The 24,151-nt window shown below is 37.1% G+C and overlaps 1 protein-coding gene across 1 annotated transcript in view; it reads right to left on the bottom strand.

Annotated features, from left to right (window-relative positions):
- The window catches only part of PHIP (pleckstrin homology domain interacting protein), a 106,712-nt gene that overhangs the window by 69,740 nt on the left and 12,821 nt on the right, over nucleotides 1-24,151 (bottom strand). The window contains exons 7-13 of the mRNA XM_053937843.1: nucleotides 14,899-15,059; nucleotides 9,611-9,832; nucleotides 8,943-9,043; nucleotides 3,221-3,291; nucleotides 2,352-2,452; nucleotides 2,196-2,236; nucleotides 965-1,063 (exon numbers count right to left, since the gene is read on the bottom strand). Of these exons, the coding sequence (XP_053793818.1) occupies nucleotides 965-1,063; nucleotides 2,196-2,236; nucleotides 2,352-2,452; nucleotides 3,221-3,291; nucleotides 8,943-9,043; nucleotides 9,611-9,832; nucleotides 14,899-15,059 (796 nt within the window). The remainder of the gene's footprint in view (nucleotides 1-964; nucleotides 1,064-2,195; nucleotides 2,237-2,351; nucleotides 2,453-3,220; nucleotides 3,292-8,942; nucleotides 9,044-9,610; nucleotides 9,833-14,898; nucleotides 15,060-24,151) is intronic.

Here is a 24,151-nt window from a genome sequence, read left to right as displayed (position 1 = left end):
TATCAGTTAAAATTGAGAATTTTTAGTGAGAGTAACTCAGTCTGTTATCAAAGTACCAGGGTTTTATACACTCTTGTCCAACATTTTGATACCTATGCTTTGTTGCATCTGTCCATAACTGAAAAGACAATGTCTAGTCAAAACATTTAACTAAATCACAGCTTATTTAGCCTTCTCTTCCATCCCTCTCTTGGTCTTTCAGGTCTCTTACCACATATTACTCCTGAAATCATTATAGTTTTCTTTTCTACTAAATATCCTTCAAAGCACTGAATAGGGGGAAAAAGGTTTATCCCTTAAACCTGTTATAAATCCTTTTATTTTATGCCAACTGGAAAATATCTTCATGCCAAAATACAAAGGTGCAAGCCACAATTCCTACTAAGTCATTCTCCATCTTCAAACCTCTTTTGTTGCTTGTTCTAGAGTACAGAAGTTTCCCATACCTACAAACTCTTGTAAATTCAAGGTTGTTTTAACAAACACAAAACTGTTAGAGAGCCAGCAATTTCTTTGCTCTGGCACATTGTATGAAAAGGATCCAATACTGCTTTTCTGGAGATGCATGTCCCACAATAGCTGTAAATATTACTAAAATGCAAGCAGTCTCAAGAAGAGACCTGCCCTGGTTTTCTTGCTCCAGAAACAAATGTCTACATAAAAAAACATATAAATTTGACCATCAATGGGTTTTGATTATCTTTTATTGTTTTAATCTAATCAAAATACTAGTGGCACTACTATCAGGACAAGCTAATTTCCACACCTGAATAGGTTGTCAAATATTTATTTTAGTTGGATTTCAAGAGCTAGATAAACATACTGTGCATTTAAGCAATAATAATTTAAGCCTTCTCTTTTTCTCTTCTCTCACTGTCTTTTAAAATTTTTTTTAGTAAGTCAGCAAATTATATCAAAGGCCCTCAAGAATCCATGTAATAGCAGAACATTTTACATCACTTACCCTGCTGGGCGAGTAGCCATATCTAACAAAATGCTTTTCCATTCCCTTCGCTTAAATTGCCAGATTCGTGCTGTTCCATCACGGCTTCCACTCACAAATCTAACAAAAGGGGGGGAAAGTTACTCAGAGATCAAAGGCACATCTGTACAGAAAGGACACCTGAAAACTGAAGTCCCAGACATTAGAATTCAAAAACAGAAGGTATGAATAAGAAGTCCAAACAGTGTCAGAATGCTGTACAAGTGGTTTGAGGTAAAAAACACTTCCCATACCAGCAAAAAAAATGGAAGGCCTTCAAAAAGTCAAACCTGCTTCCCTGTCCTGAACCCCTTCCAAAGTAACTGTTCTATGAGCTTTGGTGCACTTTGCTGAGTTATGACACAGCACTGGCAGTGGGAACCACAACCCAAGGAGCATTCCAAGGGACAAACCCTATTACACCAGGTCAAGAGGAGAATCCTGCCAGTAGAAGTACAGACATGATTTAAAACTTAACCTACTCCCAATAAGTTAGCATTGTATACTGAGTGAGTATTATGATATTTATATGAAGAAGTGTTTCCCAGCTTGTGTTTCTCTCCCACCCTTTTCTTCCCCCTTTTAGAGGTTCAGGGGTAGGAGGAGGAGAAAGAGGTGGGTGAAGCTTGGTTTACAACTATTTGTATCATGATAAAAGTATAGAACATCAAATAAGTAAAGTGCCAGATGCTTCATAACAAACCATACTGTTTTCTTGAGCATCCTTCATAACCAACATCCAGAACTTAAAGTGAAACATTAAAAAAAGAATCAGGCTATCTAAACGAAACATTGCTAGATCTAGTTTGATATTTTCTCTTTATGCAGCAGTCAAGGTTTACACATTAAAATATATCTAGTTTGATAATTTCTCTTTATGCAGCAGTCAAGGTTTACACATTAAAATATATCTCAAAGTACATGTATTTGATATGTGAATATATATATACACACACACATATTTCTCAGGAAAAAGTTTCAAGTATTTTATATCCATAATTTTAGCAAATTCAAAATACTTCAATCATTACAATGAAAACAACTGTGAAACTAAGGAGTTCCATTAAAAAGAAACAGTGAGACTCCAATAGTTATAGACAATTTTACTGGATGGAACTCAAAACAAAGCTCTGCTTTTTAAAAACTCTCTCTGGAAACTGGTATTTAAAAATGCCTACAAGGTCAAAAAGCTAGCTCTGAATAGTGCGCTTACCTGCTACTACTATTAGAAAACTGAATGCTGTCAACTTTGTCCTATATAAAAAAGAGCAGAAAAAGAAAAAAGAAATCAAATTTCTCCAAGTTATCCCCTTTTATCCAAATTATTACTTTAATCAAGTACATATGTAATTTTAAAAAATGTATTTACAGTATGAAACTCCAACTCTGATATCTTCTCTGGCTGACCTGATCCAAAGAAATAAACCCTAATGATGTGATCTGTACTCCCAGTGGCCAAAAACATTCCACCTGAGAAAAACAAACAGATAAGTCTTTAAAAAAAGGGCAATCTACTGTTATTACAGTATTTTCAAAGGGATGTAACATCAAATATTTCAATTTATTATCTGAAATTTATAGCTGTATGTCATTTCAACTATGCCTGTAACTGACCTTTAAATTAAACAAGATTTAGAAACTCCAAAGTTTAACTGGAGCTGAATTACCTCACATTTGCTGTCAGTAAATATGCATCAGCAGATGTATCCAAAAGATTAGCTAACCAGAACAATTTGCTTGCAGCTAAGCCCTTAGAAGCCTCCCTCTTAAAAAAAAAAAAAAAAATCAAAAGGAACTAGAGCTCCAGTACATTTCAATATTTTATCCAATTATTTACGTAGCATTCTTCAGTTACCAGTTCTAGAATCAATGAAACACAGACTGTGAGAACTATGTAATCAGCCCCTTCTTGTACAAATCCCCAAATATTACACCTCAGATAAAGCTGACTCTCCTAATTATCCTGCAAAAAAATAAATCTATCCTGTTCTGAAGTGAATTGCAGTCACAAGAGATTTACTTACAACATTCCATGTTTAACTGTTTCTAGGAATTTCTGTAGCAGCAAGTATTAATGCACAAATTCTGAATTTCTATTTTAAATATTTGGGGTCTTTTAATAGCCACTTACATCCATCTTATTAAAAAGAAATATGCTACAGTAACTGTACTGTATTTTACACTTCAAATTACTTCCTACACTGATACAAGGAGAGGAGGAAAAAAGAAGTCTTTTACCAGCACTAAAAGAAGAACAGATCATTTGGACTCCAGGCCGAGGACGTTCTGTAAACTTTGTTGGCCTTGGACTACAAAAAAATAAACAACGAAAAAGAAAAAAAAAAAAAAAAGAACAGTTAAATAATTTCCTAATAGGGCTTCAAGAAACAAGTCAGTATCTTAGAAATAAAGAACAGAAGGATAAAATTAAATATGAAGGAACAGATGGCTGCCCATTTATAAACAATTTTGTGTGACTATGTTTCATGATCTGATCTTTAGGAAACTAAGATATCCAGATGGACTAAGTAATTCAGGCATCAAGGAGAGTTGTAACATAACTTAAATCCCATTCCCTTCTGATACTGCTATACAAAACACTCTCCTGAAGTTATCAGCAAGGCAGAACAGAGCCAGTTCGCCATGATGTTCAGTTTTAAACTGCTGGGTGTACTGGTTTTCTCCTGTGGCATATGCTTCCTTTTACAAGAGAGAAACAGAGCTGGGTGCTCTATATAGACAAGGATATCAAAGAAATGTAAATAAATTTGGAGTTTTTCACACTATTAGAATATAAGAGTTTCTTCAAATGACATATATCCTTATAGGCTAGTTTCAAACAGTACCCAAAATGTCAGGACAAAGAATAGAAGTTTGTAAGAGATTTTACTTTATGGCCCTCACTTTTCTCTAGGCATTTCAGAATCTCATGTGCAAGCAAAACTAAAGCTTCAGTGAACCCGGCACTTTTAAGGATGTGTAAAACCAAAACAAATCAGATCAAGTTCTTCAATCATTATTTCAATTCTGTTCATGCATTACAGCAATCTCAAACCAGTAGGTGGTCTTGCACAGTATGCCATCTGCAATCTTCCCTCAAAGAATTAACTTATGAGAGAACAGCAGCACTACACCCACGAGTGTCATCACTAAAGATTTGCTCAAACATAAAAGAATGCATATTCAGAACTTATCCAAAATGTTCTCTTTTAAAAGCAAAATGGCCTGTACAATTCATTTCACCTGAAGGCAGATGCATAAGATATCTTTCTCTACTCATCAGTTATTGCTATCTCAAAAAAAAAGTAATAAGGATTAAACCTTGGTGATGTTTATGCATAAAACAAAGTAATAAACATCAGCAATACCAGTTAAGAAATCTTTCTCCAAATTATCCATTCCCTATAAGCTGTTTCTGTGACCTTTCCTGCAGGAGTTTTAAGGTAACTCCATGCAGATTTGTGACAAGGAAACTTCACAAGGTACACTAAACAAGACAAAGATCTTTCCTACAAAACAGTTGAAATGCTCCTTAAGTGATATACTAACAAGAACTACCAAACAATTCAATATGCAGTTTACATCATTTGGAACAAATGTAAATAGATAAATAGACTGTTATTTTCTTCCACTGTTGTTTGTGAACTCTGCCTTTGGCATTAGGACAACTACAAAATAGAGAAAGTATGCATTTACATTCTAGTTCAAAAAACCAATTTAAATTCTCAAACTTATGTCTCTCCAATGTGTGCTATTTTAGGCATTAGAAGACAAGAGATTACAGCACTCTTCTACAATAGAGCAGATTGCAAAATGAGTTGGGCAATCAGTATTTTTGTGAAGTGTGCAAAGGGGACAAAAGCTGGTTCTCTCCAGGACAGTGTTTCACTTTATTGCATTTATTAAGTGTTTTATTAGTTTATTAATCTAACCCTCAGACTAGCCTACCTCTGGTCATGTAGTAGTTAAAGCAAGACTTCTTCACAGAAAACAAGTGTGTGACATAACTTCTCTAACTTAAGTCTTTGTTCACAAGTCAATGAACAATGTTCAGCATATCTGAGTTCTGATATATTACCAGCCCCTTTAACATCAAGTGCCTTCTGCATAAGAAAGCAAATGGGAAATACCACATCACACTGATGATAATTGAAAAATCAGTGTCCTGTCCAAAACAGGAATGTCAAAATCAGCATGTGTTTTTCCTGATTTTTTCCCTCTTTTTAAAATTATGGAAGGATAAATAGATAAGAAGAAAAGCAGTACACCAAGCTCCTCTATTCAAATCTGTGAGACGGTTCTGCTGCCTTGCTTATATGGTCTGTCAGTAACAGGCTAACACTGGAAACTTTTGATGCAAAAGGTGGCAGAAGAAAAATGAAACTCCATGTCTTCCTCTGAAAGGATATATAGGCAAATATTTCACAGTGTAACTAATTTAAATGTGATGCACTGACCAGTTGTAATAATTCTCCCTTAAATTTGAATGAAGCACATGATTATTCAGTTTCTGATGAGGCATATTTTCTCACTCCTCCCTACTGCAAACTGATGCAGGATTCAACTCCTGTGTTTACTATCACCACTCAGAATAGTAAAAGCAGACTAAACCCAGGGTAAGACTCAATTGCCTAAATTTTCAATTGTTTCCGGATTTTGTTTGGGCTACATTCTGTGAATTCCTTGCCTGCAGCAACAACCAGTCTTCCTCTGTTTGGAAACTGCATTAATCTACCTGGAATGTTACTGCTTTTAGACATACATGGTAGCTTCCTGGTCATAAGTCTCTTCAAGGAAAGAAGAGGATACAGGTGCCCCTGTAACACTAAAGAACATGCATCCACAGTAATCACAGAATCATAAGAGCAAGGTTGCTCACTTTCCTTTAAACAACCTGAGAATTTTGTGCTCAGCTGCACCAATGTCTCTTTCATCCTATGACACTAAATCTATTGTAACGTGTCCTTCTGCAGTTCATCAAAACAGAACTGTCACTAATATCTCCAGACTGGGCCATATGTCTGACCCAAACACAGAACATGCCTCAATTAACAAGGCTATTGAAAAATAGGAGACCAACACGGGAAGCTCCTCTTTTCAGACGTACTATTAATTAAATAATATTAACTGCAGCAGTGTTGTTGGCAAAGCTGAGTTACAAGATTTTTGTAATCTGAGAATGAAACAAAATAAACATTTGCAAAGCTAAGAAAAAAAACACAGAAAATACAGCTCAGTGTAGTTAAGAACTAAACTGATTATTTTTAATTTGAGAGTACACTGAACACAATACCAACTCTGCCTTTCCCATATTCCATGGAAAAGTTCAGCAAAGTACTAGTGGCACTGACAATCATCTTGAAATTACAATCAGCCACATGATCATCAGGAGGCTGCCCCTCACCAGGGACACCAGGTGATTTGAGTAGTGTTGCATATATCAATTTTTTTTTCTTTAAAGTAGCTAAGATGTCAAGACTTTACCACCCATCCCCATTTGAAGCATTGGATAATTTAGTAACACACTTTCATCACTGATAGCAATTGCATCCTTGTAGAGCAAGCTGCAGTCAAGCTCAGGAGGAACATGAATTCAAGTTCTGGCTTAAGCATGTTACAGTATCTTTCACCTGAACTACTCAGAACTCTAAGTCTTGCTTGAAAGCTCCAATTTCTCCTTCCTGGGGTGGGAGTTGTACTAGAACCAAAATACAGGGCAGCAGCTCAGAGGCTGAACAGCCATGGTAAGCTGTCCCTGCCAGCTTTCCTTCTCTTCAGAAATACTGAACAGAAGCAAGCCTGTATTTTTTACTACACAGATAAATGGAAGGACAAACTTCCCACCTTACCAGCAATACTCTCTTCCAGATGGCCTACATGTCATATTTTTTACTGTAACTTCAAAAGAGGCCTTATGACAAAAATTAACAGGCATCTTTCTTTCCCTGGATGCTCTTATATTGCTAGTACTTGCTTTCCCCCAGCACATAACTGAATGGATGTAGAGGGAACCTGCCACACTTCTGCAGTTCTGGAAGGAGAACCACATCCAAGTGTGTAAGAAGTGCAATCACCTCACTGAAAACTATATATATAAAACAAATATATGTTATAAAACAAATATATGACAATATACACCCATTGCTGAGCTGCACTGGCCATGCAATGCAGCCTTCTTGTGGAAAATTACACTGGATTGCAAGTTTCCCAGTAATTTTTTTTTTTTGGTTTACTGGATTAATCATGATAAGCACAGTTAGAAAAGTTTACAGTTTAGCACATTGAGTAAAACTTCCTCTAACAATTTCCCTAAACTAGTATATTGTTCAATTCAAGAAATTAAGACTTGTGTGTCCAACAGTTTTGATATGACAAACAGCATAGAGTTGTACTCCAGTCCCAAGACATATCTTTTTCTTATTTAGACATTTTTATCAAGTTTTAGTTTGGATTAAAAAGCATCAATTACTTGAAATACCTTACAGCTCTACTAAGCTTAAAAAAAGACTTAAAAGAAGAAAAAGCACACAGTGATGCCTTTAAATATCTCCATATAATGCATAATACCCTGAGGCAAGGAGTTTTGTAACTCAGTTGCATGTTTTGTAAAGAACCAATTTAGTTTGAAAATTGATACTTTCATTTGATACCTTCTAGAACCAAAAGGACCCACAAGCAATTCCTCATTATATTCCCTCTTCAACACACTCACGACTGTACATTACTCATCTTCATGTATTCGGTTTTTTCCAGACTGAAGAAATACAGCTTAATGATTTCCTCTCCCTTCTCAAACACAACATAAGAAGTATTTCCAAAACAGAAGGTAAGAGCAGTAGAAAAATTCCCGTCTCAAAATTTAATCTGCACTCTGTTAAGCAACAGAGTCACTGGCATGACTTTGGTTACCAAACCACTTCCTTGCTGTGCTGCACAAGACATCTCAACTGATCTGTTTTCTCTATGCCCCTGTCTAATCACATCTGTTGAAATGACTTCTACATGAAAGCATTCCTCAAATATCTTCTATTCTTTTAATATTTATTGAGCACATCACTAACAATTTTTATTCTGGAATTATATATCACCAAGGGAGAATCCCCTACCATAACCAGTACCAATTTTCTCCTTCTCTAAGTTTTATCTCAAGACAAATCTCATCCAACTCCATGATTCATTCAAACTTCCATAATTTTAAAATATTCATCTCCCAGCTTATATATTATAATCTACCTAACTCTCAAGGATTCACTATTTTCTAATGACAGAATTAGTTTCAAAAATAAATTCCATAGACTAAAACTTTACTTAGGAAAAGGAGAAGAAAAGAAAGAAAAGAGAAAGATAAAAGAAAAAGACTTGTGGGCTCAAAAGATTTACCAATCAGAGAGACTAAAATTTCATCTTGTCAATAAGAGCTCAGACTTAGGAAGCCTTAAGAAAAATAATGTGGTGGCAACTCCTTTCCCTCACACAAAAATAAGCATGTAAGCTATCTTCTCCTGTCCTCAGTAAAAAGGGGAGTCTTAATTTGATTACAGCATGCACTAGGTAACAGAGGAGTAAGAACGTGAGACACAGCTTCATTTAGAGTACCAAAAGAGACAAAACATCCAGGGAACATCAAAATAGTTAAGACCCAAACAACTAGAAAAGAACCTATGCAAGTAATGGAGTACCAACTTTAACATTATATTAAACAAAAAACCTCAACAGTAGACTCATTTTCTAAATTAACAGATATACATTATCACTCCACAAAATGTTGTATTATCAACTTAGTTTTTAAGAGATAAGCAAGCAAGCTATAGCTACATCAGAAATAGATCATACCCAACTATCACATACTGAAGTAGTCAATGACAAGCTTAGTTTAGTCACATTTTTCTCCATATTTGGAGAAAATACATCATTCTTAATTACATAAACAGAAGTACTAATAAATAAAATAGCAACTAACTTTATTTTAAGGGTGCCAGCATCCCACAGCCAAAAGCATATAGTTCCATCTGCCCCGGTTGAAGATAAGTATCTCTTTGAGCCACTGCATAAGGGAGAGAACTGGAAAAAGGAGGAAGAAAAAAGAAAAGTTTTCCTGTTAATCTCTTCCAGATGTGCTAAGGAGTTCCATAATTCATCTCAAAAAAAAAAAAAAAAAAAAAATTCAAGCATCAAACCATACTTAAGGGAAACTGATTGGAATGAAAACCAAAATAACAAAATGTTGCTCTGTCACTCCCTCCAGAACAACCCTTCTTGGTTACTTGCCAAAGCACTCCAGGTTCCTCCACCCTTCCCACCACCCAAGTTGCACAATAGCATGTAACTCTAAACAAAAACCAAAGTGCTCCCAGGGACTGCAGTTTTTACTCAATGCACCTGTGCTCAGAATCACAGCCTGCAAAGGAATGGTACCTCAAAACAGAACTGCCCACATGTGTCATGCAATTTTTTTGAACAAGGATTATGTCTGGGATTCTTCAAAGGTCAGGCATTTTGACAATAAACATGTGTTTTTTTCCAATGCATACCATGAAAATTCCTTCTCACTTCAAGCTTACTTGCCAGGCATGCATTTTTATTCCACTGAACTTTCTCATGACTCACTTTTGCAAAGTAAAAACCTACCTGCAATGACGTTATAGATGCACTGTGGCCCTGCAGGACTGCTAATGGTGCGCAAGTTCGAAGGCACCAAACTCGGATCATTTTGTCACAGCTTCCAGCAGCTATCATGGTGTTTTCATAGTTTACTGCCATATCAGATATTTCAGCTGCATGCCCTCTCAGGGTAGCCAACAACCTGCCATCATCGGTTGCCCAGATTTTTACAAGGCAATCATCTGACCCCTAGAAGGAAGGTAGAAATAATTTCAACCATACCATTTGCTGTTTTGATGCTAGAGTTAGCACAGTGAAGTGGAAAACAGAATTAGTGACATGCAGATACTCCCACCCCTGCTTTTAACAGTTTTCCACACTGCATTTAAACACAAGTTTACATTGATTCTCAACAGTATATACAAATCATGATGCATTTATAATACAAATCACAAATCCTACAGCAAGTTGGTTTATGCTCCAGTAAAATATTTTTCCAAAAATCCAGCACAAACTGAAGATAGCCGTTGCAATGCATTAAAATAAAGATTTATATTAAATGTGAAAGTGAATTATAAACTGGTACAGTCTATAATTTATACCCACATATGTTCCTTATCTTCCTAGTTTCATCATCATCATACTTACCACAAGTTAGGTAAAGGGCATGTATGAACAGCTATTCTATTACTAGGTCAAACTAGTACAAACGTGCTTAAATATTCACATTTACATGAACATCAAAATGACCATTCTTTCTCAACAAACTCAAGTGGTTTCATCTACATATTCATACTTAACTCAAGTTTTGCTGGTCTTCCCACACAATTCTAACAGCTACTTGCCTGTATACAACAAATTCCCAGCCCTAACAAAAATTTGGAACTCATTCCTTCATTTTCTTATTGCATTTCTGTGCCTTCCTGAAAGTCTGAGCATCTGCACTGCACCACGGCTCAATACCATGACATTTGAACACTGCACACACACACTGGCAGACAATGTTTATTGTAAACATTTAATTCAATTAATTAGGTTCAGAAGGAATACAAAGTTGGGTTTTAACATTCAGAGCACTGATCTACTGGACACACACGTGCTACAAGTTACAATGTGACACCACCCTTATAAAATTTCACCAGTTTTTCCTATTCCATCTACTTACAGTGCTTCTGCATATCTGCCTCTGTAATCTAAGCAATTACACTTTAAAGACAGCAGAAGGCATGGCAATCCCATCATCTACCTTTTATAAAATAGAACCACGTCTCCTAGGCAAAGGAAATAGTTACAGAAGCTTGTTCATAATTATATTTTTAGCCTCTTGGGTGAGAAGAGCAATGATACAGCCTATACTATTTCTACCTATGCACAAAACTTCCATGTTGAGATTCTGTGGAACACATTTGCCTCTTTTAACTGCTAGACTGCCACAGTGCCAGACCAGGGAACACAACCGGAGTCTGAGTTACAGCAATGAGCAGAGGACAGAATCACAGAATTGTTGAGGTGAGAAGATACTTTAGTCTAGTCCAAACTCCCTGATCAAATAGGGTCAGCTAGAACATGATGCTGTATCCACCACTCAGATTTTGTTATCTTCTGGGCATCTACTGAAGGCACCATCTTATTCTGTCACCCAGGTCTTTAAATGAAGCCTGAGAGAGTACTGGTCTCAGTACCAAACCCTGTGGGGTACACCACTAGTGACTGGCCTCCAGCTGGACCCTGTGCTGCTAATCACAACCCTTCCAACCTGAAAATGCCCTAAACTGACAGTCTCATAGTCCACACATCTAACCTGTACATCATCAGTTTGCAGTAAGGATGTTACAATGATCTGAAAGATAGTATCTACTCATGAGGGTCTGTTATCATTATGAGACTAGAGTACAAAGAAGCTTGCATATTCTTCTCAAAATGCAGTCACAACCAAAAAACCCAAGAAGCTGAGACAGAAGGGTATGTGTGCTTGCTGGTGTGTAAAACTGCAAATAAGAGCCTCACCACTCAAGAGAGACCTGAAAGCAGGAGGAGCGAATGGCAGACCCAGAACTACCAAACATTAGAAAAGGCAGAAATCAGTCACAAAGATGTAAAATGGTCAGCAAGGAAAAAAAAAATACTTGTGGCACCTAACACCACCTGGAGGGTCCCCAGAGGTCTTTTTAGTAACAGCAAACCAAGGAAAGAAGATCAGCATAAATCCGGCCTGTTCCCTGCCAGCTGGCTATAGTGTCACTATAGAGGCACGTGTTGTACATCTCCACTGCAGAGAAAAAACACTGGCAGCCAAGTCTTAACAATGGAAATGGCAGGGGGTGGGGGGGGAAGGCAGGGGCAAAGGAAAACAGAAGAGAAAAAAACTAAGGTAAAATTGTAAATTCTGTAGCACCTTGGCAAGACATCAATATTAGAGTTCAAAATTCATGTCTTACTATCTGATCTGAATGGGACAATCCACAACTCTTAAAATACTGCTGCAATACTACTAGCAAGGGCATTTGGCTTACACCACAGCTCATGCTTCCAAGGTTATATCCACAACTGTTGCAAATTACATACCTATTAAAAAGCATCTGTCAAAAGTGAATCCTAAAACAACTTCAGCACCTAGAGAGAATTGATGACTGCATTACCAAGGTATGGAGTAAAATTGGTTCATTTTCCTACCATTACACACACTTGTGGGATGAAGTGAAACTGCCAAGCAACACACAAATTAATCTTGGGTTGGAAATCTTACACAGACTATTGCACAATGCTGTTTATTATTCCCTAGAAAGAATAATCTCAGCAGAGACAGGAAAATAAAGGTAGGGAGAAAAGAAGGTTTTTGCAGTCAGAAATTTAAGTAGTGCAGGAACTAGAGAAGACAGTATTTGTTTCTATTAACCTGCATGGGTTCTGCAAGTCACACTTTTCAGTAGATCCAGAATACAAAGTTTCTACAGGCTGCAGAGGGGCAGTTCTTCACCACAGTCTTGCCCACAGGTTGCTGGGAATCTCTATTCCAGCACCTGAAACACCTCCTCCTCTTCCTTCTTCATTCATGATAGAGTCTGCAGGGCTGTTTCTCTCACGTGTTTCACTCCTCTCTCCCAGCTGTAGCCATCCTGGGATTTTTCTCCTCCTTCTTAAATACATTATCCCAGTGGCACTACCACCATCACTGATGTGCTGAGCCTTGGCCAGCAGTGGGTCTGTCTTGGAGCCAGCTGGCATTGGCTCTGCTGGACATGGAGCAAGCTTCCAGCAATGTCTCACAGAAGCCCCCCCAGCACCACAACCTTGCTATGTGAACACAAAGACCAACTAAGCTAGTAAGGAAAAACATATACTCTTCCATTTCCACTGTCTTCAGGCAAAATAGAAGTAATGTCTTTCCAGCAAGGACAACATCTCCCAGATGACTATGACTCAAAAATGTGCTGAGAACACCTTCTTTTCCTTTTAATTTGAAACACAACATGAACAAAGCTTGAGTTTAGAGGCTTTCAATCCTTCAGATGTCAGGTGGAACAGGAAACAATTATGATGAAGTTTCCAGAACCAATTACAAATCTAAAACTCATCTAACTAACATCACACTGAAGGTTGTGGAGTAAAAATGTAAGGCAAGAACAATTCTCTACTGATGCATGCAAACTTACACACCACACTAGAGATTTTAGTAGTTGCAGTGGTCTAGGTTGAAAAGAACTGGCACCATTTCATTATACAGATGCAATTACAACAAACAGTTCATGACTTTTTACCCACTGACTATGAGGCCAGGTAGAGCAACTTGGATTTTACTGAAATATGGAATACAACCATTTGCCAACAACCACTTCAACATCTACACGAAGAACACTGGATTTACCTAAAAGTGCAGAGATAAGAAGTTCAGTCGTAGGCCCTCCAAAATGAAAATTCAGCAACCACAATTAATATCTATGGCCACTTTATTTAACTCCTGAAGTAATCATGATCTAAACTGAGAACTTTCTTTAAAACAATTAGACCAGGACAATAGTCAGCAAAGGAATGCCAGCAAAACTCTGGGGTTGCAGAAACATACTGCCCCTCTCCATCTCCCATTTTATTTCAGGTTGTTCTACTTCTCTCTTCGAAAAAAACTGCTGTCACAGTCAAGAGAATTCTCTCATAAAATCTTTAATGTATTCTGCCCTGTCATATACAGAATAAACCCACTACACAGAGCCCATTTCCTGGCAAGTAAATCAGGTATAAACCACAGGACATAAGATTTTAATGCCTTTGATTTAGCTTGCTGACAAAAACAAAATAAATATGAAAATGAGTCTCTTCTATGCCTGAAGTGAACAAATAAATAGACCTGCTTAGAACACTGCAAGGTGTCCCATTCCTTCAACCACACATTTCCCCATGGGACAAAGCAAGATATACGTGGCCAAAAGGGAGAATCATATTTGCAACTGCCTTGAAAGATTTTTAGAAGTTAGGACTGCAAGGCAAAATAGGAAACCTGAATTGTACTTCTATCAGCATTGTTCAAGCTATCTGACATGAGGTTAAAAGGACACAATCAAGCTCCTGAATCCACACAGGTATCAATTACATCTAGTGTTTGTAGGAAGGCAATAAATGCAGCCAAAGCATCCTGGACTGGCATGAAGTGTGTTTATGAAATCTTTGTCTCTACTGAAACTGACTGCTTACCAAGAAATCTAAATAGCACGCTGATACCTATGTGGTTTTATAAATCCCATCCCTTCAGAAACCTGCAATTTCAGTACTGATTTCAGACATCTGTCTAGTATTTATGACTTAACAACAACAAAAAAAAGCAAATAGTTAAAAATACTAAAAACACTAGTACTTAAAAAAGTTCCTAGGATCTCATAGACAATTTGTTGTGAATCAACATTTGTTACAACACATCATGTGATTGTTCTCTCTCTGACTTCCTAATTTAATTCTGTGGTGGCAGTTCCTTGTTTTGCTTATATTTTTGCTAGAGAAAACAAAGCCACAAGAAAGAACCTATACAGGTAAATCCTTTCCACTGAAAATGAAGTTTTCTCAATGAACTACACAGATCAGCACCCACCATCGCATCTCTAGTGTTCGGATACATATGCCAAACCTATTTTTGTGTGTAAACCAGCATGGCTATTAAAAAAGCAAATATGAGAGGAACAGTAGTAAAGGACTTATTCTGCTTTTCATTCATAATCAGTGTATCTATCCTATATTCAGGTTTTAGAAATAATTAGGTGACATATTACATGTACTTAAAAATGAAGAAATAAATAAACAAAGTACAAAAATAAAGATTTTGTACTCACAGTAAATATTCGCCTGCCAGTCCGATCAAAAGTTACACAGTATACAGAAGATAAATGTCCTAAAATTCGCTTGTGCATCTTCATATGTTGATAGACTGCAGTTGGAACAAGGCGTTCAAGTCTGTATTTTCCATTTAGTTTTCTTGAAAACAGGGTATCCACTACCAAATGGGTAAAGAAAAATGAAGAGACACATTTATATTGCATTCATAAACTAAAATACTTGACAAGGATGGAAAATTTATTTTAACAATGGACCACCTGCGCATATGAACAGCTTACTATAGTAATTCCCATTTTGCCCTAGTTAGAGAAAAATACATACAAAAGTAGCCTATGATAGACATGGAAAAAGTATTGAACTGCAAGGCATAGTACAAAGATGCAATATAACTTCCAACTTTAAGTACCCAAATTCAGGAGCACTGAGGCAGCTTCCATGAAGGAATAATCTACCTCAAATGTAAAAAGTGTAAAAGCTTCCACATAGCTCTTAACTGAAGGTCAGCGCACATTCAAATCTTCTCCAAGGCAAACTGTTTCTTGAGGTCTGCTCAAACATTTACCCATCACTTGTAAGAGCATTCATTTTTTAAGAATCCTGTTACCCACTACAGCTAAACAAACACACACAAAACCACCAAACAAATATACAAACGAATTCACCAAAACTTACAGAAGTTTCTGGTTTTGACTAACAAAACTTTGTTTCAAAGAACTTGGTGATATTTTTCAAGTTTAAAAGCCAACAAGTTCCAAGAGCAAGAATTCAGTTTAACAAAATGGAACTCTTCCATCAAGAATGTCAGTGAAGAAAATTAAGCTCACTGAAATTAATTTCAAACTGCTATTCATGGAATAACAAAGCAACAAAGTATAATACTTCTCTGCATAGATACATAAACATTAGTCACACTCCATATCCTTATCAGACCAAAGAATGGCAGTGGTGATACATTTTATAATCTACAGAAGGCAGGTAATATAACATGCATACATACAAGGCAGGTAATGTAACATTCGTGTGAATGGTGCTGGACGACTTAAAGAAATTTGGAAGGGACCACAGGCAGTCATCCAATCTAACCTCTCTGCTCAAGCAGCATCATCCTAGAGCAGGTGGCACAGGACTGCACCTAGACACTTCTTGAATGTCTCCAGTGAGGGAGACTCCACAACCTCTCTGGGCAACCTGTTCCAGTGTATGGTCACCCATAGGGAAGAAGTTCTTCCTCATATTCAGGTGGAACTTTCTGTGCATCAGTTTCTGCCGGATCCCTCTTGTTCTATTGCTCAGCAGCACTGAGAAGAGTCTGGCTTCTTTCTCTTGGCACCCTCCCTTCTGATACAAACAGACGTTGATATGGTCACCTCTAAGTTGTTGCTTTTCAAGGATGAGCAGGTCCAGCTGTCTCTCTCATATTTATCTCAGAGACACTTCAGTCCCTTAATCATCCTCATAGCCCTCCACTAGACCCACTCCAAGACCTCCACGTCTCTCTTATGCTGAGGAGCCCAGAACTGGACACAGCACTCCAGACTGACTTCATCAGGGTTGAGTAGATCACTTCCCTTGACCTGCTGGAAATGGTCTTCCCAAGGCATACCTGGAAACCACTGGTCTTTTTTGCCACAAGGGCACTGCTGCTCATGGACAACTTGCTCCATAGTGTCAACTGCAAAAGAGCTATAAACCCCTTGGACCACTCAGGTTAGCCCCAGACCAACGTAACAATGGTTCAAAAGCCAGCACAGGTCAAACTACATCAGATATGCCAATTTTTGCAGTGGGATTGTAGCAACTTTGTAAGAACCACAAGCTTCTTGTGTTATAGCCAAGTGCCTAGTCCATTAGCCTCAGAAAAAGATGCGGTTGCATTTGCTTTATGACAAACTTTTCCCTTGCCAGCAGTCTACTGCAGAACAGCAGGAAACCAAGATTAGTTCAGGCACAAGATAAATCTAGTTTTGGTATCTCACAAATCATCCTATGTTTAAAACAAAAAACCCTCAACAAAAAAAAACACATACACAAAAAAAAAAAAAAACCAAACAAGTACACACACACAAAGAGAATAAAGGTCTGTGTCCCAACAACCATAATCCCAACCTACAGAGAAATTACCTTTTGTCTACTTTTAATGTAAGATGGATATGGTTTATGGCTATCTCAATGAAACAATAGCTCACAAAAACTGAAAAAAACTTAACTAAAATTTTAATTGGCAGAGATGTGTCAATGAAAAAAAAACTGCAGGGGGACTTCAGGATAAAACAACAAATTACTTTACATAAGAATACAATTTTTAATATACACCTGAAATTATAAAAAACTTCTGAAGTACTTGAGATCAACTTCAAGCTTGAGGGGGTTTATGGAAGTGAGTTTGGTTTTGGGGGATTTTCAGTAACACTGGAGAAGATAATCTTAGCAGAACACAAGCCAGTATTTCTAAGAATGGTCTCGCTGATGCCAATCACCAATGGGCAACTTACTACTAGTTCACATATCCCTGGGAAACTCAGCAGGTGAAACACCCCTTGGTCAGTATCAACATACCTGAGGATATAAAAGGGAACACTGTGACACTGGAATCAATACTGGAATCCATCTTACTCTTTAGCCTTAATCCAAACTTAAAACATGCCAAAAAAAAACTGGTTAAAAATAAAACTAAGTGAATTAAAAAACAATTTGACATGAAAAAAAACCTCCACAGTATCATGAACTTACATTCTCTGGGAAGAATCTTTTTTACCAAGTCCATGCAATTAGCAGAGGGGAGGGGAAGAATCAATTCCCCACAAGTCTAAACATTATCCATAAGCACATAACTTTTAAGACTTCCCCAACTGGGGGGTATCTTCTGGTTATTTAAAATGGAATTCTCACATCTACCACTGTTTTTCAATATCCCTTTCTTTTAACTACCTTTCTATTTACTCTTATCAACTTTGCCAAGTGCCAAGAATCTATCCTCATTTCTCTGACCAATTGGCACTATTTTTTCCAAACACCTGCAATCTTTGCTAGTACATTAGCTTTTTTCTCCCCTCCAGACTACAGGTAAAAATCAAAAATACCTGTGTGAAAAATTCCTGCATTCAAACAATAAAATTGATTTGTCTTGTCCAATACAAGATGAGAAGGGTTACCCACTGTTCATAATAATGCCTTTGCACAAATTATAGGCCCTTGGTTTTATAACAATTGTTACATCAACGCTTGTCAAGTCTCTATGCTATTTAGCTAGATTTTAATGCATTTGGAAAACAATGAATTTAGAACTCTGTGACAGCAAGTCTAATCTCTCTTGTTTTAGCTGTATTAGCACTTTTCTGTCTTTGCTTGGCCTCACACAAATGAGTGAGTATGAACAAAGCTGTTAATCACAGGAAGAATGATAAGGTATAAGTAGTTAAATGGTTGCAGTGGGAGCCACAAACTACATAAGGGAGTGAAGGAAGATTACACTTTATCCCAGGATGCATTAGAGAACGCTGGTTGGGCCTTACAGTGAGTCAACCACCTAAAAGGGAAGGGTTGTAAAGAAGAAAACAACAGAATAGAGATTGCATGCTCTTTGGCTGGAAAGGCATTGTGAAATGGACAATGCATTGAAAAAACTATCCAATGCCTGGCTGACCAAGGAAATTGACACTACCTTGGTTTTACATTCCCATCTTCTACTTACACAGAAGGTCCTTTTTTAAAAATAAATAAATAAAATAGAAAAGAGATTAAAAAAACAGATGCTACTAAGTGGTTGTTGCACAACACAGTATGATAAACTACCACTTCCTCCCAAATAATATACAGGTTTCAAAATCAGAACCCTTCATACTTAATAATCAGTGAAAGCCAGTGTCTGAGAAAGCTGTGAATTTGTTGACATTTTGAAACTTTTTCACAAATTCTATCATTTTAAGTTGCTAACAATTGTTCACTAACTGGTTCCAAATGAAATTAAGTGGCTTCTAGTTTTTAGTAACTCAGCTTATATTTTTATAACATGACCAGCCTCAAAGACTGACATGGTCTACTACTGAATGGCTGAGGTGGGAAGGAACCTATATAGAGGTCATCTATTCCAAGCCCCCTGCACCAGTAGGGTCAGCTAGAGCAGGTTGCTCAGTGCTGCATCCAGTGTCCAGTTTGAGTCTCCAAGGATGGAGACTTAACAATCTCTCTGAGCAACCTGTGCCAGAGATCTTATCACCCCCAAAGCTGTTTTCTTATGCTTAAATTGAAGTTCCTCTATTTCAGTTTTGGTTCATGACCTCCGTCATGTCAGGATGCACCAATGAGAAGAGCCTGGCACCATCTTCATCACATGCTCCAATTCAAGTATTTATAACCATTGATACCACCACTACCATCCTGCCCATGCCATGCTTTCTCTATTCAAGGCTAAACAAGTCCATGTCTCTTGGCTCCTCCCTGTATAACAGAGACCTCAATTTCTTCATCATCTTTCTGGTCCTTTGAGAGACCAGTTAACAGCTATGTTTACCAGTTAACAGGCTCTCCATGTAGGTCTTTTCCTGAGGAGCTGGATCCAGCACTCCAGGTGTGATCTTATTTGCACTGAGTAGAGGGGAAAGAACACCCACAACCTAATGGCAATGCACTGCCTCCAGCAACCCAGGATGCTGCTTGGGTTTTGTGTGCAAGGTCACATTGTGTCTGACACGCTCAGCAACAGGACAGCCAAGTAGTTTTCTCCACAGCTGCATTCCAGCAGTCAACCCCCAGTATCCACTGGTACATGAAGTTATTCCTCCCCAGGGGCAGGACCTTTGCTCTTCTCTTTGTGAAACTTCATTAGATTCTTGTTGACCCATTTCTCCACCCTCCTCAATCATTCACTACTCCTGGATTTCAGCTGTTTGACAAACTTTTTGTTCCATCATCCAAGTTCCTAACGAAGATGTTGAACAATACTTGCTCTTGCACCAACCTCTGGAGTACACCATTAGTGACTGGCTCTTGTGCCAGTCACTGGAATTCACTCTGCTGATCACAGCCCTTTGATCCCAGCAGTTCTGTCATATCTTTTCAGTTTGTCATTGAGAATGTTATGGAAGTCTGTTCAGAAAGCCTTGCTGAACTCCAGATAAATAACATCCAATATTATCCCCTAATCTCCAAGCCCCTCATCTCCTTTAAAAGGCTATTGGGCTAGTCAGGCATGATTTCTCCTTCACAGATCAATTCCAACAACTCTTAACCATGTACCTGTCTTTTCCTACCATGACCTCCAGAAATATTTGCTTCATCACTTGCCCAGGGACTGAGATGAGGAGGACCCACCTTTAGTTCTATAAAGTCTCCTTCTCATCCTGCTTCAGGTCCCCTGCCCCATTCAGCAGCAGGACTACTGCTCCTCCTACTGCTGGTAGACCTGAAAAACTCTTCATGTGTTGATTCATATCCCTCACCAGATTTATTGCCAGAAGAACTCCAACTTCCATTACTGCAAAATCACAGAATGGTTGAAGTTGGAAAGGACCTCTAAAAATCATCCAGTCTAACCCTCCTTTGAAAGAAGGGGAAAATATTGCTCAGAGTCTTTAATCTCTAGAATTTAAAAAAGCAAGTGGGGTAGAGAAAAAAACCTGCCATTCTTGACCTAAAGGCTCTAAATGTAAGAGTTTAAATTCCTTTTTTTTTCATAAGGGCCACTCAGGAATCTAAAATGTAACTTTGTTTTTTAAAATATTGCTTCTGCTGTCACAATTCACTGCTGACAACAATCTTTATCTCAAAACCACACATCTCAAAGCATCAAAAACATCTTATTTGTTTGGCATCCTGTGGAACAATGTAAAAATCAAACAAAGCTGATGGAAGTGAAGTGGTGGGAGTTTTCAGTGGAACTTACAAGAGTATAGATTTTCTCCCACTCAAAAGGCATGCAACAGGCATCAAATTAATGCCTCCAAAGTTTCAGAACTTCTCTAACTCATTTGCATCCCAAATAGAACAGGCAGCTCAAAGAAAAACAGAAATCTGTTAAAAGGATGATAAATTTGGGGGTCTGAAAGATATGGCAGTATTAGCCTTCTTTTTTTTTTTCCACTTGGCTTTCTTTCTGCTTTCTAATTTTACCAAAGTGATCCATTCTATCTCCTTATTTACATGGTCTTATCCCTGAATATGGAATATGCCTTAAAGATGGGGGATAGTAATCTGCCTTATCCACTAGCCTGTGATAAATCAAATTTAATTTTGTACCACATATAGGTTTTTAAAATATTTTTTAAATATTTCAAAATATTTTTAAAATCCATACACAATCTTTCACAGTCTTCCTTTCTGGAGTTATATTTAACTAATGGAAGTTCTGTTCTGAAAACCAGAATCCAACTTCATTCCCCTTCCAGACACACAAAAATAGAACCAGATTCAGAAGAATCCTGGAAGGATACCTAAAGGATATAATTCACTTACAACTCTTACCCTTAATGAATCAAGTTTCATTAACTTAAGAGGCTAGACAGGCCTCTAATGAATACCACAGAATTCAGAGCTGTTTAAAATAATAGTAGAGACTGCTAGACAACTCCTTTCACTCTCCAAGACTGTAAGATTGAATGTATCAAGCATTCAGTTTGGTGCTGTTGAAAGTTTTTTTCCTTCTTTCTTCAAAGACTTCCAAGACAAAAAAAAAAAAAAAAAAAAAAAAAAAAAAAAAAAAAAAAAAAAAAACAACCAAAAAAAAAAACCAGCTTGAGCTGGCTTCTAACTTCCTACCATTCCTCTGTTCAGCTTTCGAACTCTATACAGTATTCCAAGTCTCCTGACTCAGACATGATTGTCAACCAAGTAAAATGATTAAGCTTGCTATGTTATCAAGCCAAAACTTGTCTCTGGTCAAATCATGAAGATAAAAGAATATCAACTCCTAACTGGAGGATTTCTGAAAACACCAAAATTCTATACACACCTCAAACTTCACATACAATATTCATTTGCTTGATGAAAGCAACTGCCAACCTGTCCCAATTCAGAGTGGTAGGAGGTGAGATACTTCAAGAGGCAGAAAGCAAAAACAAATGAAAGCTACACAATCTTCCACACTTCCCTGACTTCAGTAATACCCCACTTGCTTTCACTATATAATTCCATTGGTACTTTACTCAAAGTTCCATGACTTCTACCGCTTATTTATTCTTGCACACTAACAAGTCATTTATTTTAGTATAATTCACTCTAGACTTGACTAAACATGTACAACAAGATATTGCTTTTACATAGATCTTTTAATAGAAATGCAGTCTTTTCCTTTATTTTCTTCCTATAGTTAACAGAATAGAGTTGCACAAAGTACTGGCAAGCTAGTTTTTAGGCCTGAAGTATTTACTGTATTTCTAAAAATAGACATTTACACTGCTTTCAGAACCTGGCATTCTCTTTACAGCCAAAACACCAGTATCACTTAATAAACATACTGAAAAAAGTGTAAAATGCTTCAGAACTTTTCTTGAGATTGATTAGTCTGCAAAACTGTGAAATACTGGTTTTGGAAGACAGATATTTTTGCTGGTCAGGAAAAAAAAATCATCTTTGTTTGGGGCAAAGAGCCAGTCTCATTCAGATCCTCACACCCAAGTGGTCAGCTTTCCTGAGAGTGTTGAGCTCAAAGCTCTCAAAGATTTATGCTTAGTTTCATTCCTTTTTCAGCAGCTCCCAAATATTACTGAAAAAGAGCTCTTTTTCTGCATCCACAAAAATAAGACCTTCAACAAAACAAATTAGCATATGATTTAGCTGCTTTTGCTCTTTATTAAGCACTTCAGCAACTTTTTTATAAGTTATATTGCACAAGAGAGCCCAATTGGACAAAGACTATTCGATATTTAACTTTTATTTTCATCATGTTCTACAGATACTCTGTAGTTTTCAGGGGAAATATGTATTTGTACAGATCTATTTTAATTGGCATAAGCCAGCTACCTACAAGGCAGGTGGTATAATATACACAAAAATAATTCTAAATAATACTCCATCAGCATCATACCTGGATTAATTCATCAGGCTACAAAATAAATTAACAACTTTGTGCATTCACTGAAATGTAAGTTAAGTTTTCCTGGACAGCACAGAAGAATTTCAGTGTCTTTGTTCCTGTTCCTCAAACATTAGTAGATTATCTACCTGAAATACATACAGCCTGAAGAATAATAGGTTTTAACTTCTTTTTTTTTTTTTTTTTTTTACATAGAATGTAGTCTTCCCAGGGGAAAACTGGAAGTTATTTAAGGAAACAGAAAAAAAAATTCTAATTCAATTTATAAAAGAAGTGCTATTCAAGTTCCTTATTTCATTGAGAGTTCAGAGTAGATAGAATAAGATACATCAAAAGTAAATGCTTTAGCATACAGCTCTGAACCAAATATCCCAAAAATCCAAATACACTTCACAGTTGAAACCATTCAGTTACCAGCACTTATATGAATGTTTGGAAAAGGAAATCACTGGTCATGAAAAAAGTGGTATTTGAAATAACTGTAATTTTGCAAACATTCAGTGCTCTGCAAAAGGTTCAATAAAAATAACATTTATTTAGAAAGCCTGACTTGTTCTTCTCTAAAAAGAGTCTGAAAGTTATTTTTCTTAACATTTTATTTCACTACCACAGCAGCTCTACAGCCTTCTTTGAACTTCAGCTACCATGGATCTCACACACTGATCTTTTTCCCTTTAAAAAGTATGCACCAGCTACTATACACTGTAAGCTACAGTACAACGTAAAACAGTCCTCAATCATTCTGATTCCTCCAACATGTTTTAAAAGTTCTTCACAAGAAAAGCTAAGCAACCACTAAAGAAATCTTAGCTATTAAAAAGCTCAGTCCTACAGTCACCTTGCAAAAAATAGCCCAAGATTTCCCAAGATTATTATCATCAAGCTATTGCACAACCACTCAAGAAGAGAATTTTCCAACCAGAAACAAGCATTTTCTCCTACATACCTAGAGCACAACACAGAAAATGCCCTCTAAATGAATACAAAACTAGAGGCTCTAAACAAAGCCACATTGAATGATGCAGGTACTACATTAGATTTCAAGTGAAGCACTTCTGATCAATACACATACCAGCTGAGGAGTTCTAAAGCTCAACTCTAAACAGCAAGCAAAACCACATTATCATCCTACAGTCCAAGCATCTACAGAAATATCATGGAAAGCATGTAACTTGTGCTTTCAAATGGAAATGCTACTAGGACACTAAACATTCTGCAAT

Source organism: Vidua chalybeata, chromosome 3, assembly GCF_026979565.1.
Source record: "Vidua chalybeata isolate OUT-0048 chromosome 3, bVidCha1 merged haplotype, whole genome shotgun sequence".
NCBI classification, from domain to species: Eukaryota; Metazoa; Chordata; class Aves; order Passeriformes; family Viduidae; genus Vidua; species Vidua chalybeata.
Note: the sequence above shows the minus strand (reverse complement) of the source record. Positions and strands in the feature narration are given on the sequence as shown.